Genomic DNA, 13896 nt, shown 5'->3' on the forward strand with positions numbered 1-13896 from the left:
CAATTGCGGCCGTGGGGAACTGTCGTTTCGATCTTGGTGATGTCAAGATGCTAAGATGGCGACGAGACCGAGCTTTTGGCACATCGCGGAACGCTTGTCGTCGACACCGGATCACGATTCTCGTACCGGATAGAGGATATTATACGCCCGAGGAGCGAGGAGAGATCCCGCTTCGTCGCAGCTAATATCGCTTGGTCGCGGAATAAAGGGGGGAAAAGGGGGGGAACTTATGCGACACACGTGGCTCGAGATACTTTCGCGCCTGGTCGCGTGATAATTTTGCTTTAGATTTCCACGTTGGATTTCCGAGCGCGTTTATTTATCGTACAAGCCGCTTGAGTTTGATATAAATACAATGGATCCACGTTTGCATAGAAGAACCGAGGTGGAAAAGACACCGAGCGATTTGGTCAGTGGCGTCATAACCTCGAAATCCCGTTTTCCTCGTCGATCGCGACGCGCGATCTTTCCGCGGCGGTTGAAAACGAATATCGGGAGAAGAAAACGCGAGCGACTTGTCTTCGTATTACATATCTTTACTATCGAGCGTGACATTTTTATCACACTCGACAGAGATTTTATAGAATAAAATAATGTATAGATATTTTTTTCTCATTTATGAATATTAATAATAAATTGTATGTTTTTTGGAAAAAAATTTTTTCCAATGAGAATTACGATTTTCCTGAATAGCAAATTTGTTTATAGAATTCACGGATATTTATTCATGAAAATAATTGTTCCGAGTAGTATCACTATATGAGAAATTCTATTACGATATATAATTTTTCGTAATATCTTCTATTCTCTCTTGCAGATTGTTGAATGGTTAAATGAGGCCAATTTGAGCCTTACTGAAGAAATTAAGGTGACAAACATATGTAAAGTACAAGAACTTTTGTTGAACAAGGAACCACATTTGTTAGAACATTATTTAAATGATATATTACAATTCTCGGTTGATAGAAGCGCTGAAGTCAGAAAAACTATTACAGGATTTATCGAAGAAGCTGGGTTATTATCAATAATTATTTCTTTTTATTATGCAGTAAGAAAAAAATATAAATATAATATTCTATAATTGATTTTCAGAATAAAATATCCAGAAGTGATACCTCGCATAGTTCAAATACTTCTTAGATTAGCCTCTGATGAAACTTCAGTTGTAGCTAAACGAGCACTTAGGGCCAGTGGCAGAATTCTTAGGGCTGCTCTCAAGTGGATCGCCAGTGCTACTGTCGTTACGACAGATATGGAATTAGCCTGGACACAGCTAAGTGCTCTTAAAGTTCAAATTATAAATATGATTGACAGTGATAATGATGGGTAAGTAGAATAATTGGAACCAGAATATTTTTATCGATTATATGTGTCTAACTCTGTTCTATATTTCAGAATAAGGACACAGGCTGTAAAGTTTCTTGAAGGTGTAGTTTTAATACAAACATATCCAGATCCTGACAATCCAAAGAAGTCCGATGATTTCTCGCTTGAAGATATTCCGTTAACTTTGAAAATAGCGCGTAGACGAAAATTAGAGGAAGAAGCAAATCATGTTATGGATTTGCTGATTAAGTTTCATGGATCTCCGCATGTCAGCAGCGTCAATTTAATGACATGTATGGGTTCTTTGGCATTAATTGCTAAAATGAGACCACAGTTTATGTCAAACGTAATTCAAGGTACATATTTATTTCTATACACATTTTTATACTCTTGTCTACACAATATTCTGCATAAAATTTAATAATTAATATTAATATTAAATATACAGCATTACAAAGGTTGCAACATGATCTACCGCCGACACTATCTGATTCTCAAGTAACCAGTGTACAAAAACAATTAAAACTTACACTTTTCGGACTAATGAAACATCCTGCTAGTATAGAATACGCTTCAACTATAGCTAAACAATTGACTCAGCTTGGAGCGAAAGAGCAGGAAATTATTAAAGCGTATCCAAAACCGGAAGATGTCCGTCGAATAAAAAAACGTCAACAGGTATATATATATATATATATATATATATATATATATATATATATATATACGTAAATTTTAAAATAAATATGTTTTTTATTGTGTATTATTCACAATTTCGTTTATTATGTAAAGGAGATAGCAGCTGCTAGCGCCGCAAAGCGAGCAAAAATTGAAGTAGCTTTGATATCCGATGAAGCAGAGGCGACACCAAGTCCTGTTTCAGTGTCTAAATTACCAGATTTGATCGAACTTTCTGAAAGTTTTATTGCTGAGAGACTTAGTGTAGAAATAGCAACAGATTTAGTGATGGATAGTATGGTAAAATTGCAGATTATACATTAATCTATGTCATAAAGTAAACTTCAAATTATTAATTTGTATTATTGAATTGCACCATTACATTTAATAGGCATGGGTACCAGATACTATGACGACAATTTTTCAAAGAGAATATCAACCCACAGCAACTACTGATATTAACATACAACGTCAAACAATCGCCAAACTTTTAGCAACACAAATCAAACAGACTAGAGCAAAGAAGAACAAGAAGGACAAGGAAGAAGATGCCGTGATGGAAGATTTAATTAAGAATCCGACCATTAGCGTAGCCGAGGTAAAACGAGAGCGTAAACGTGAAAAGGATCGAGAAAAGGAGAAAGAAGCAAAAGCATCACTAGAAGCTCACGAAAAATCTCTTGCAAAAGCTAGAAATCGTTTGAAGGCATTGAAATTAGTTGAAGTGACAAAACCGCTTTCGAAAGAAACTAAAGAACGAATGTTACTGATGGCTGTCAATAGGATATTACTTTCGGAAAAGACGGCAGTTCTTGGTGGCGTAGCTGCCGTAAGGTACGGTCAAACGTAATTATATTGATAAGCATAAAAATTTTCATATATAACAAATTATCTTTAATAATTTATGTCTATCCTTTATTACAGATCCAAAATTCTGACTACATTGGCAGCCACATTCAATCCTTACATTAAGGAAGCTGTACTGCGTTATATTACCGATGATATGCGAAATCGATTAGATTTAGCGTTAGGTTGGTTATATGAGGAATATGCATTGCTACAGGGATTTCAAAGGCGGACTACGCTATGTACAAAACCTCAAGAGGCTCCACATCAGGCGTATAACTTTTTATTGTGTACTTTAGTATCAGCTATTGATTTAATTCAGGGAAAAGACCGCGATACTTTATTATCCAGGTAACATTAAATTTATAAAAATATATATAGAATAAAATCTAACAGTATATCTATGTTAATCTGCTATGCTAATCTGCTGAACATATATATTTTTAATATATGTATTATATTTCTTATAAAAGACTTTACTTGGAAGCACCTTTAATAACGGAGGATGCTGTAGAGGCTTTAAAAATGGTATCAGCTGACGAAACTAGAGGTCTTATACCACTTCAGCTTTTAAAAGAAATGGTAGTGCGTAGACCAACCAAACAACTGGTATTTTTGAATGTCTTGTTATGTCATACCGGACATGAAAATAATACAGTAAGATAATATGATACATGATGCATTCAAAATATATCTGCAAGAGAGGACTAATACTATACAAAATAAAATTGCAATATGTTTTAATAAATAGATACGGGAGGCTGCAATACAGTTAGTCTGCCAATTATATAGCCGGGCAGAATTAAGTAAAATGATCGAGGAATATGCAGTTCTGTATTTAGGCTTTTTACGCCTTCATAATCCACCAGAAATTGTTTTCGGACAAGATAGAGGCAGACCGCAAATTGAGGACCAATGGACCGAATCAACTACGCGTGCCTGTTTGGGATTGTATCTTGCTCTTCTTAGCGAGCATCAAGACCTCATTCATGAGTGAGTGATAAAGTCCTTATTAAATTATTAAATAAAATCTGAAAATGTATTATATATTTAATTAATGTATTTATTAAATAATAGATTAGCTAGGGTATATACGTCAATGGGAGCAGATGTAAAACGTATTGTGTTAAGATTGGTGGAAGGACCAGTGAGATCCTTAGGCATGGGTAGTCCGCAATTACTTGCACTTGTCGAAAACTGCCCGAAAGGAGCTGAAACTTTAGTCACAAGAATTATTCATATCCTTACAGAGAAATGTATGTTATTATTCCTTTAAAAAATATATATTTTTTTTCTGTTGTTTTATATTACGATTTATGTGTATGCAGCTGCCCCAAGTGCAGAATTGGTAGCCAGGGTACGTGAGTTATATCAGACCAGAGTCTCCGATGTCAGATTTTTAATACCTGTCCTGAATGGTCTCACAAAGAAAGAAGTGATCGCCGCACTTCCAAAATTAATAAAATTAAATCCTATCGTTGTAAAAGAGGTGAATAATTTGTTTAAATTTTATTCGCTATATTAAGCACAATGAAAACATAACATGTAAATTTGTACTTTTTAGGTATTCAACAGATTACTCGGGACACATAACAATGACAGCGGGGTACCGCATACGTCGCCTATAACACCTGCAGAATTATTGATAGCTCTACATAATATAGATCCAAGCAAGGCCGAATTAAAAACCGTAATTAAAGGTAAGATTATTTTATCTGAAGCATATTCAGCATTCACATTATTCTTGGGGAAATCTTATTTATATAAATTTGACAAATATTTCTTCTTTCGTTTGTGCAGCAACATCCCTTTGTTTCGCTGAGAAGCAGGCGTACACACAGGAAACAGTCGCCGTTGTGATGCAACACCTTATGGAGATGACGCCTTTACCGACGTTATTGATGCGCACAGTCATACAAAGTCTAGCCCTCTATCCCAGGTTAAGCGGATTTGTCATGAACATACTTCAGCGTCTAATTCTGAAGCAAGTGTGGAAACAGCCAAAAGTGTGGGAAGGTTTCGTCAAGTGCTGCGAACGGACACAGCCGCAAAGTTTCGCTGTTATTTTGCAATTACCACCGGCACAGTTGGCGGAAGCGCTCCGAATGGCGAACAATTTACGTGCTCCCTTGCTAGCTCATGTTGAAGCTTTTGCCGAAAATCAGGTAATTCCGAAGTATATTTTAAAGCGAAGTATATTTTGCATTATTATGAGGAAGTTATTTTTATCGATGAATTAAACAATCTTCCTATTATTAGATAAATTAATATTAAAACATTCACATTAAAATTAAAAATATGATATTAAGGTGCAGTAAAACTTTGTGAATGATATTAAATTACTTTGGATTTAATGTTAAGATTTTTTTTCCAGAAAGCACACATTCCGCAATCAATAATGGATGTCATACAGGGTAAAGTACCCTGTGACATGCACGATGAGTTTGATATTGTGAGTAAAGATGCCTGTATATAAAGCAACGATTTTTTGAACCCTCTCTTTATAATATAATTCTTATAAAATAAATACGCGGTATTTTCTCGACCCAAAATATCTCTTCCATCAATTTCTTTCAGGCACCACCTGGTGATTATTCGAATGATCAAAAACCAGATACAATGGAAATTGATCTTTCGGAACCAGCCCCTCCCGGTTTAGATTAGCATAAAAAAATCATTCCAGTGTTAAGATCAGAAGCATCGTTTACCGGATATTTTAATATTAACAAATCCATTCTGTAATTATACAGTAAATTATTTCTTTTTTTCATCGCTTTTTTATGTCGCTTAAAGCGATAATTAAATTTTATTATATATTAATTACATATTGCTTCGATTATGGTTCATATCTCTATTTGACACTAAATATGATCTCTGAAATTTGAAACTAATATTTGGTATCAAATGCAATCAAGTAAAATCGTAGATTTACTTAAAATGACGATCGAAATAACTTCTCGAATATATATTGATTTTCTATAATTAGTTTGATATCGTCTATCATCATTCACTTTATAAGTTATTTTATTTTCCTCAATATAAGAATTTAAGCATTTATTTCGATATAGCAGAATATATAGATGCTATCTCTGACCTTTCGTATTTAATTAGCATTCTATAATGATATTAAATATTGATAATTTTCTGTTTAAAAAAATATCTTTAAAACTCGTAAATTTTTTTATAAAATCTTAATTTTAATTAGATTTCAATTTTTTACATGTGATGTTTAGTCATATGGAAAAATCAGTTGTAAAATATCGGTTATAAGCTAAAGTATAATTTAATTTATATCTTACAAATAGATTTTTGTACAAACTGCAAGAAATTTAATTGTTTGACTTAACAAAAATTTTTTTTTATATTTATACATTGATTGTCTGAGTAGATAAATACAGATAATCAATTGGTTTACGCTTTTGATCACTTATCTGTTACTCGCGTATTATGAATTAAATCGTTTTGCTCTATATTTTGTTTCATAAATCTAAAAACTTCTATAAAATTACATTGTGCTTACACCAATATAATTTACTTATTAATTGGAATAGAAGAATAATGCATTTAATACAATTAATTTCGTTAAATATTAATGCTGCTGCATAAAGAAAGACTTAATCACAAATCAGTCTCAACATTATACATATGTATATATTTATTATCTGTACGTTAAAAGATGAAATAATTATGCCTAAGTTCAAAAAGTATATAATATATGTAAAATAGACTCAAGTACTTTTACTAAGTATACTTTTTTAATATCATATAAAAGTAATAAACTTTTTTTGCAATAGTATATAATCTGCAAGTGTATAAAAAAATAATAAAATATTTTTTGTTATATAAATTCTCATATTTGTTGCATTCTTCCATAAAAAATAAGTAAAATATAAACAATTAAATATTTATAAACAATATAGATTATTCAGAATTTTATATACATATCAAAAATATAATTTGAAAATTAACATTTTTTCCTGAGAAATTTTACAATAAAAATTTTAAGATTGATAATCTTTAAGATTGTTAAACATTGCTAAAATCCTTATTTACATATATAGTATAAAATAAAAAATTTATATATATATAGTATAAATAAAATAAAGTTATATATATTTATACTTGCAAGATATGATAATTATAAGATATAATATATATATGTATCAAACATTATGCAAAGTCAACTCCAGTATCTAACAAATCTCGTAACATAAAGGATGCTTTTTTTGGAAGAATTCTGAAAATGTATAAATCTTGTTTAGATTACTCATCTATTATTTCAGGCATAAATAACAATGTAAGCAGCGAAAATACCTAAGTACATGTCCGAGATAAAGCAGATATCCTGGCACGCTAAATTCTGCATAGTTTCGACGAACACCATCTAAAATTTGTCTAGCAGCTTCTGCGGCAGGCATTGTACCAAAGTAACTCGGTAATCTGCAAAATATATTTTTTTCAGTAATTCAGAGATTAGGAAAACAAATATAACCATCGCATATAGATATTAATAAAACTAAACACGTATGGAACATTTACAAATACTGATCACCTAAAACGAATATCGTTTGCGATTTCCGTCCCAACGATAAATGGATAAATGTGAACCAATGAAACGATAATGTCGCTATTTGAATGTCTCAATTCCATGTGCAAAGATTCGGCTAATCCCTGAATTCCAAATTGAGCGGTGGATAAAGGAACTCGGGTTCCTCGGCCACTCGATCCATTGGAGAGACCGGCGACAGAGGAGAGGATTGTGATATGACCTTTATGAGCACGTCGCATACATGGCAAGACTGAATCCAACAACTAAAAGAAATGATATTATTGTACTTGCATTAGAAATTTATATATCAAGATGCACATAAGAAACATACTTACCCAAAAGTGACTGATGACTGACAGATCCATGATGTCTCTCACCTTTGACGATTCTTGCACTAACGCACGTGGACTAGGTAAACCACAACAATGGAAAAGCATCGTAATGTCTCCCAACTCGTTCTTAATTAAATTCACTGTTTGTGCAACCTAACATCAACATTTATATTAATGATGATTATGTGTACCAAAGATTAAAACTATTATATAATTAGCTGAAAAATAGGAATACGAATGATAGGTACATACCATGTCTTTATCTCTCACATCACACTGATAGCTTCTGCATGCTCCGTATAATTGCTGGGCACGTTCCACGGTATCGGAGCAGGCTGACGCATTAATATCTACGCAGGCAACGGTGACGCCAAACTGGCACAGTTGTAGAGTAAGTTCCTTACCTATCCCACGTCCAGCACCTACAACCTGAATCATAACGCGTGTTTGCAACGAACACAATAACATCTGCAGGAGATGAGAGACGATTTCGACATTACCATGGCCACCTCGTGGTTGAGATTCTTTAACGGTGGCGGTCTGAACATTCTGTAGATAGCGATCAGGATCGTGCAGCTCACTCCGATGAAGAGCATCGCGAGATCCAGCATCAGGATGCACAAGGAGTATATCCGCAGCAACATCTCCGGTGGCCAAATGTTTCCTAGCTTACCCTGCAACAGGAGATTGCATAACGCGTAGAATATTCTTTTAAGATTCCTCAATGAGACATAAGATTTTGTGAGAAGATCCGCGGATGATACGTGCATGATTTCATGCCGACAATACAGATTACCGTACGTACCATCTTTCCAGAGTTATCTACCATTAGAAATACGCAATATATTTGAAAGACTTAAAGAAACCCGCGATGCGATGCGTAGATATACCTTGTATCAATCGCTTTGTGAACTTTGTCGATAACGCGTATCGCGTCATCGGCCAGGCAGGACATCACGCAATTCCTCGCGTCGGTATTATCTGATGGTTTTTTAATGAGTTCGACGGGATATTTTGTACGGCATGCTCATGACCGGGATGATTAGACTCAACTAGAAGTAGACCGGAACATTCTAGCCGATCGGTACTTATCATGACCACCATAGATTTGATTTCTGTTCCCGCTACACTAGACTGCGCTAAAATTCTCCGTCTCGCTTTTGTTAACCTTCATGTATATATATATATATATGTCTATTTCATTTTAGGTACAACTTAGTGCAGACTAGTTCAGCTACGAAAAGGCAGACCACATGTCTAATCGGCGTCTAACGCACTCCGAATTTCTCGTCCAGTTGGTGCAGCCCTCTGAGGAAACTCCGACCAAGCGCATCTAATTATCCTACAATTATCCAGTCAGCAGAATGTTGGCGGACTGACAACAGATCAGAAAATGTTAGCAGACGGACTGACGGACTGACCTCTGAGATTGCATTCCGCTTATGTTTTGTTAATAGAACCTGTTGACATTCCATGCTTCCATGCAAGATTTATTGAAAAAAAAATATCAAGATTTGAAGAAAAGCAAATAGCAGTCATTTCTTGCGATACTCTAAGGAGAGCGTGAAATTATTTTCATTTCCAACTGATTTGCGGCATAGCATGTTAGCAAAGCTTTGTCATATTTCTGACAACAGTTTACCGGCATCGACAATTACAGATCCTGTTTGAAATTTGCTGCCTTTCTGCCATCAGAAGTTAACAGTATACTCCGCCCAAAATTTCTGTCTCTGCAGGTTTGCCTGTTGGGATATCATATGAATTATATTGCGATAAGCCTCATACGACTTTACTCGGACGCCGCCGATATCTTCAGCGCGATCTTCCGTTAGCGATAAAAATAAAATATATTCAACGGACGAAGTTCAGTTCGCTTTATTTACCTATGTATACCGAAACCGCAGTCCTATAGGTGTAGAACTCTGACGTGACGTTCACATGATGCGATGACGATGCGATGCAATATCAGTCTTGTGGTTTCCATCTTATTGGAAATTGGAACTGCTTTATCACAGTTTTGAGCGCAGAAGACGTAATAAATTCAACGAACACGAAATAAATTTGTCGAGCGTAATAAAATGAATTGTAAATAAAATCAAAACTCTAACATCTTTAAAATTACATTATCTTTCAGAGAAGAGATTCTTTGTCACGATTTTGGACTTTGTTTAATTTTCATCTCGGGATTTAATTTATCCTCATCCTTTTCTTAAATTCTTAACATTAAAAAAAAAATGAAAAATAAATTAAATCGAGATTAAAATTAATTTGCATTAGCAGAAATAGACAAATCAAGATTTATTGAAAAAAAAATATCAAGATTTGAAGAAAAGCAAATAGCAGTCATTTCTTGCGATACTCTAAGGAGAGCGTGAAATTATTTTCATTTCTTTCAAAGATTGGATGGCTTATTAAAATCAGGGAGTCAGGATTTTTATTTCGATGTATTATTAATAATAATTACTGTTTAATTTCAATATACACAAATTTCCGTGTCTGACTCTCATTAGGCCAATTCTTTAATTTTTAATACTGAGAGCTGTGTGTGTTTTTACAAATCTCGCGAAGCATCATCCGCGCGCATGCGCAGATTATAGATTATTACATACATGATTCCGTAACGGAACGGAATTTCACCTGTCAATCAGCGAAGATTCGACAACCATGTGGTACGAGATACTTCCGCCGTTGATAATAGCAAGCTCGGTAGCAGTAGTACCTCAATGGGCAATTTGGCACATAAATGAATTTTTTCTGGGAAACGTAAGTAAGCGCAAGTTTCGCATGACATAACCTAACCTCCTCGATCGTGAACTCCTGGGCATTACAGCTGAAATGGAGAATGTAAAAACAATAGATAATTTGGCCTGGATTCAGAAATATTGGATGCATCGTTTTATTCTTGTTATTCATCGAATGTTAAACGAGAATGAAATGATGACCTGGGTGCACTTGGATGTTATTTCTAAACGCACCCTTGATTTAAGAAGTATAATATTTTATCGGATTTAAGACACAAGCGAAAGTGAAAAGTGCAATTAAAGGGCGTCTATTTGGATCGAACATTTATGTATCATATGATCCATAGGTCAGGAGAATTGAGAACTTCGAAGAAATAAAAATACTTGTAAAACTTGAAAAAAAGTAAAAAAAAACTAATCCTTGTAGTTGTATATAATTTTACAAGAAAAATTGACAAAATCATTTAAATAATATCTGAAGAGTTCAAAATCTACTTCTGAATGCATTAATAATTTCTTCGAATTGAAGACACTCCAAGTTTTAGAGAAGATAATTAAAAAAAAACTTGTAATCATCTTGAAATATATTTAACGATAATGCCTAGTTTTATACAATGCAAAAATTTTATTGAATAGATTAATTTTATTGAATGGAAAATCGCACATATATTTATTATGTACTTTGACTGAAACCAACTCGCTAAAATTCAGTTAATTCAATTTTTATTATTGTGTGTTATTGTATTCATTTCACAGAAATATTTTGTTATTTTTTATTTCGTTACTGCTTAGGCAAATTAAATTAATGAGAAACAAAAATGAATATATGATGTAAAATTGGTTTTGCATGGAAATGAGATATTATTTTTTTGGTTTCTTTTTCCAGCCTATGCGTAGGGATCTGCATCAACTATGGGATCGCCATATGTTTACAAGAGACTGTCGCATAAGCGGAGCTCCATGGAAAAATAGGGTAATTTGTTAATTAATATATTTATAAAAATTAAAACGTTTTTAATATCAAATTTATATGACATGTACGTACTTATGTTTTTCTCATAGGGACTACAGGATATTCCTGATGATTAAAATACAATAAATTCATGTAATGCCGTAGTAATATGATATTCGATATGGATAACAAGTTATCATTTAATTATAATCTACATGTAATATAATAAATTGTATACATAAATACATATGACATTTAATATATTTTATCTACTATTTCTGACTTCTTAAATCCAAAAACTAAATTATGATTATTTATTATAGTATTAATGATAATCGTTAACATTACAGTTACACAATATAAAGATCAATTATTGTAACAATATAATTTATTATTAGTAATAAAAAATAAAATAGTATTGGAAAAGTTAAAATGTTAAATGTTTTAATTATACACGTTACATAATCAAAATTTAATACTTCTGAATTTATATTTGATTTCATATTTATCAAATTTATATTTATCAAGTTTAATATTGTAATTTGCATCGAAATCTGAGCCATTGGAAAATGTCACGTTCGAGTAATGAGATAAACAGGAACGTTAGATGTAATCATTTGTGTTTTATTCGACGCGAGTTATAATAATTAATTCCAGCGGGAAAGCACCTCGCTAAATTAATGAATTGTAAAATTGCAATCGTAAGAGGATGTAGGTTGGATTAGTTGTGCTTGCACAGATGTCTTACGGTCGGAGAGGAGTTAGAATCAACGGAGTAACATTATCTTCATCCCGAAGTCTCGAGTAGTTCTTAGCTAAGCGTTTCACGAATACGCCGTCGTAACATGCGCGCAGTATTGATAAGATAAGGGCGTAAATACCAAGCGGGAAACTCCGGTTCCCCAAAGTCTTAAGTGTGATATTTTCAGAAAATCAATAGTTAGCGGTACTCCCGGTAATGTAACTTGGTTACTTTATCAAGTTAACGTACGTGCTTCTCGAGCTTTAGATAAATAATGGGGCATGCCGCTTCCACCGTATTTAGGACGTGTGCCCCGTGTCATATACTTGACGGTTTCAGCGAGATGTTTGAGAGATGCTGACGCGTAATTAATATTGACTCACGTCTGCATATCGCGTTTACCGTTTACTCTCGCGCGACATGATTCCTATTTATCCCGTTACGAATATAATTGTTCAATATACCCGTATTCATATGTTAACAATGCCATTCATTTAGCGACAATATTCCGCACCAAGGCATTCGTTCCGTAATAATTTTAACGTATACATATACATATATAATAAATTAAATATATCCATAAATATATTAAATTTATTATAAATATATAATAATTATATTAAATTATATATTTATAATAAATTAAGTTAAAACAATAACATAAATTATATATATTTTAATGTAATGTAATTCATTGTTATTATCAATAAGTTACATGGAAATAGGATTGAAATAGATTACCATATTAAAATTTTCAAAACTAGGATTTACAAGTCAAAAACTCCGGACAAAAATGCGCTTAAATTAATAAAATTGATTAGAACAGTAAATGAATCATTATTATTCACATTTCTAATTGTTTATTAGCATTCACAGCAAAGAGAAATTTGAACTGAATACTAAATAAATACAGATTATTTTGATTTAAAATAAAAAGTTTTATTATAGGTTTAATTAAAAGTTTTATTATAGGTTTAATTAAGTATTAAATTAAAAAAATTTTATGTGACATCTGTGCTATTTGGTAATGCAGAGTAATGCGAGAGGAATCAAAACAAAATATTTAGAAGATTTCTTGAAACCCCGGATGCTTATAATTATCCCGGACGCTTTCAAAAAATCCCTCCCGGACGTTCCCGGACGCCCTAAAAAAGAGGACAGTGTCCGGGGAAAAGAGGACGGATGGCAACCCTACATGGAAATATAGACAAATAAGTAATAGATACAAATATTATATAATTTTTACGATTCACGATTTTACGTGAAAGAAAGAAAAGGGAATTGGGGAAAGTACGGGATACAGCAGTACGCACTTCTCTTAATTATGAAAGCGTTTAACGTTGAAAGATTAGGACTCGCATGAAATTTTTACAAACGGAAGAGCAATGGATCCACCGATCAAAGGACACGCCGGTTTAAAACGGGAGAGCGCATTTGATGTGTGCTTGGAGAGTCCGTAAGTTACTCCCCGAGAGTTACTTCGGGAAATACCATTCCTGTGGTTCCGCGGTTTCTAAAAGGCGGTGGTTAAGAAATTTCACTTCAAAGTGACATACGCCGCGCAAACGGGCCAAGTAAAAACTTTCCGACCCGAGACCCTCAAAATCGCATGAAAAACTTTTACGCGCTTCAAGCATGGCATTCACCGGAACATTTGCATCGCGAGTGCAAGATGTGTGTGTGTGTGTGTGTGTGTGTGTGTGTGTGTGTCGTGTGACAATAAGCTTAAC

At 33.5% G+C, this 13896-nt stretch overlaps 3 protein-coding genes across 6 annotated transcripts in view; 2 read left to right on the forward strand and 1 right to left on the reverse strand.

Moving 5' to 3' along the window:
* Positions 1–6230, forward strand: Sym (symplekin scaffold protein). The gene is made up of 16 exons (XM_011635010.3): positions 1–409; positions 818–1014; positions 1093–1326; positions 1396–1682; positions 1775–2004; positions 2119–2304; positions 2396–2838; positions 2929–3201; positions 3324–3507; positions 3602–3843; positions 3928–4106; positions 4179–4339; positions 4415–4550; positions 4651–5015; positions 5225–5302; positions 5428–6230. Exons 1-16 carry the CDS (start codon positions 356–358, stop codon positions 5512–5514), a joined length of 3336 nt encoding a protein of 1111 aa, XP_011633312.3. The 5' UTR covers positions 1–355; the 3' UTR covers positions 5515–6230.
* The window catches only part of LOC105424665 (17-beta-hydroxysteroid dehydrogenase 13), a 27089-nt gene continuing 19307 nt past the window's right edge, over positions 6115–13896 (reverse strand). The window contains exons 1-7 of one of the 4 annotated variants that reach the window (XM_011635006.3): positions 8537–8998; positions 8232–8405; positions 7984–8160; positions 7735–7884; positions 7403–7662; positions 7165–7290; positions 6115–7087 (exon numbers count right to left, since the gene is read on the reverse strand). In XM_011635006.3, the coding sequence (XP_011633308.2) occupies positions 7021–7087; positions 7165–7290; positions 7403–7662; positions 7735–7884; positions 7984–8160; positions 8232–8405; positions 8537–8560 (978 nt within the window). In that variant the 5' untranslated portion in view covers positions 8561–8998 and the 3' untranslated portion in view covers positions 6115–7020. The other 3 variants (XM_011635008.3, XM_011635009.3, XM_089078973.1) reach the window with 3 other exon arrangements.
* LOC112552448 (NADH dehydrogenase [ubiquinone] 1 alpha subcomplex subunit 1-like) lies at positions 10297–11687 on the forward strand. Its single transcript, XM_025217672.2, has 3 exons — positions 10297–10494; positions 11359–11445; positions 11535–11687. Exons 1-3 carry the CDS (start codon positions 10396–10398, stop codon positions 11559–11561), a joined length of 213 nt encoding a protein of 70 aa, XP_025073457.1. The 5' UTR covers positions 10297–10395; the 3' UTR covers positions 11562–11687.

This window comes from Pogonomyrmex barbatus, unplaced genomic scaffold (assembly GCF_055798465.1).
Source record: "Pogonomyrmex barbatus isolate J1 unplaced genomic scaffold, ASM5579846v1 scaffold3, whole genome shotgun sequence".
Taxonomy (NCBI): domain Eukaryota; kingdom Metazoa; phylum Arthropoda; class Insecta; order Hymenoptera; family Formicidae; genus Pogonomyrmex; species Pogonomyrmex barbatus.

Coding starts and splice junctions, on each gene's coding strand:
- Sym (XM_011635010.3), top strand. CDS start 356: ATGGATCCACGTTTGCATAGAAGAACCGAGGTGGAAAAGACACCGAGC. Junction 3,202..3,323: donor CGCGATACTTTATTATCCAG/GTAACATTAAAT, acceptor TTCTTATAAAAG/ACTTTACTTGGAAGCACCTT. Junction 5,016..5,224: donor AAGCTTTTGCCGAAAATCAG/GTAATTCCGAAG, acceptor TTTTTTTTCCAG/AAAGCACACATTCCGCAATC.
- LOC112552448 (XM_025217672.2), top strand. CDS start 10,396: ATGTGGTACGAGATACTTCCGCCGTTGATAATAGCAAGCTCGGTAGCA. Junction 10,495..11,358: donor ATGAATTTTTTCTGGGAAAC/GTAAGTAAGCGC, acceptor TTCTTTTTCCAG/CCTATGCGTAGGGATCTGCA. Junction 11,446..11,534: donor GAGCTCCATGGAAAAATAGG/GTAATTTGTTAA, acceptor TTTTTCTCATAG/GGACTACAGGATATTCCTGA.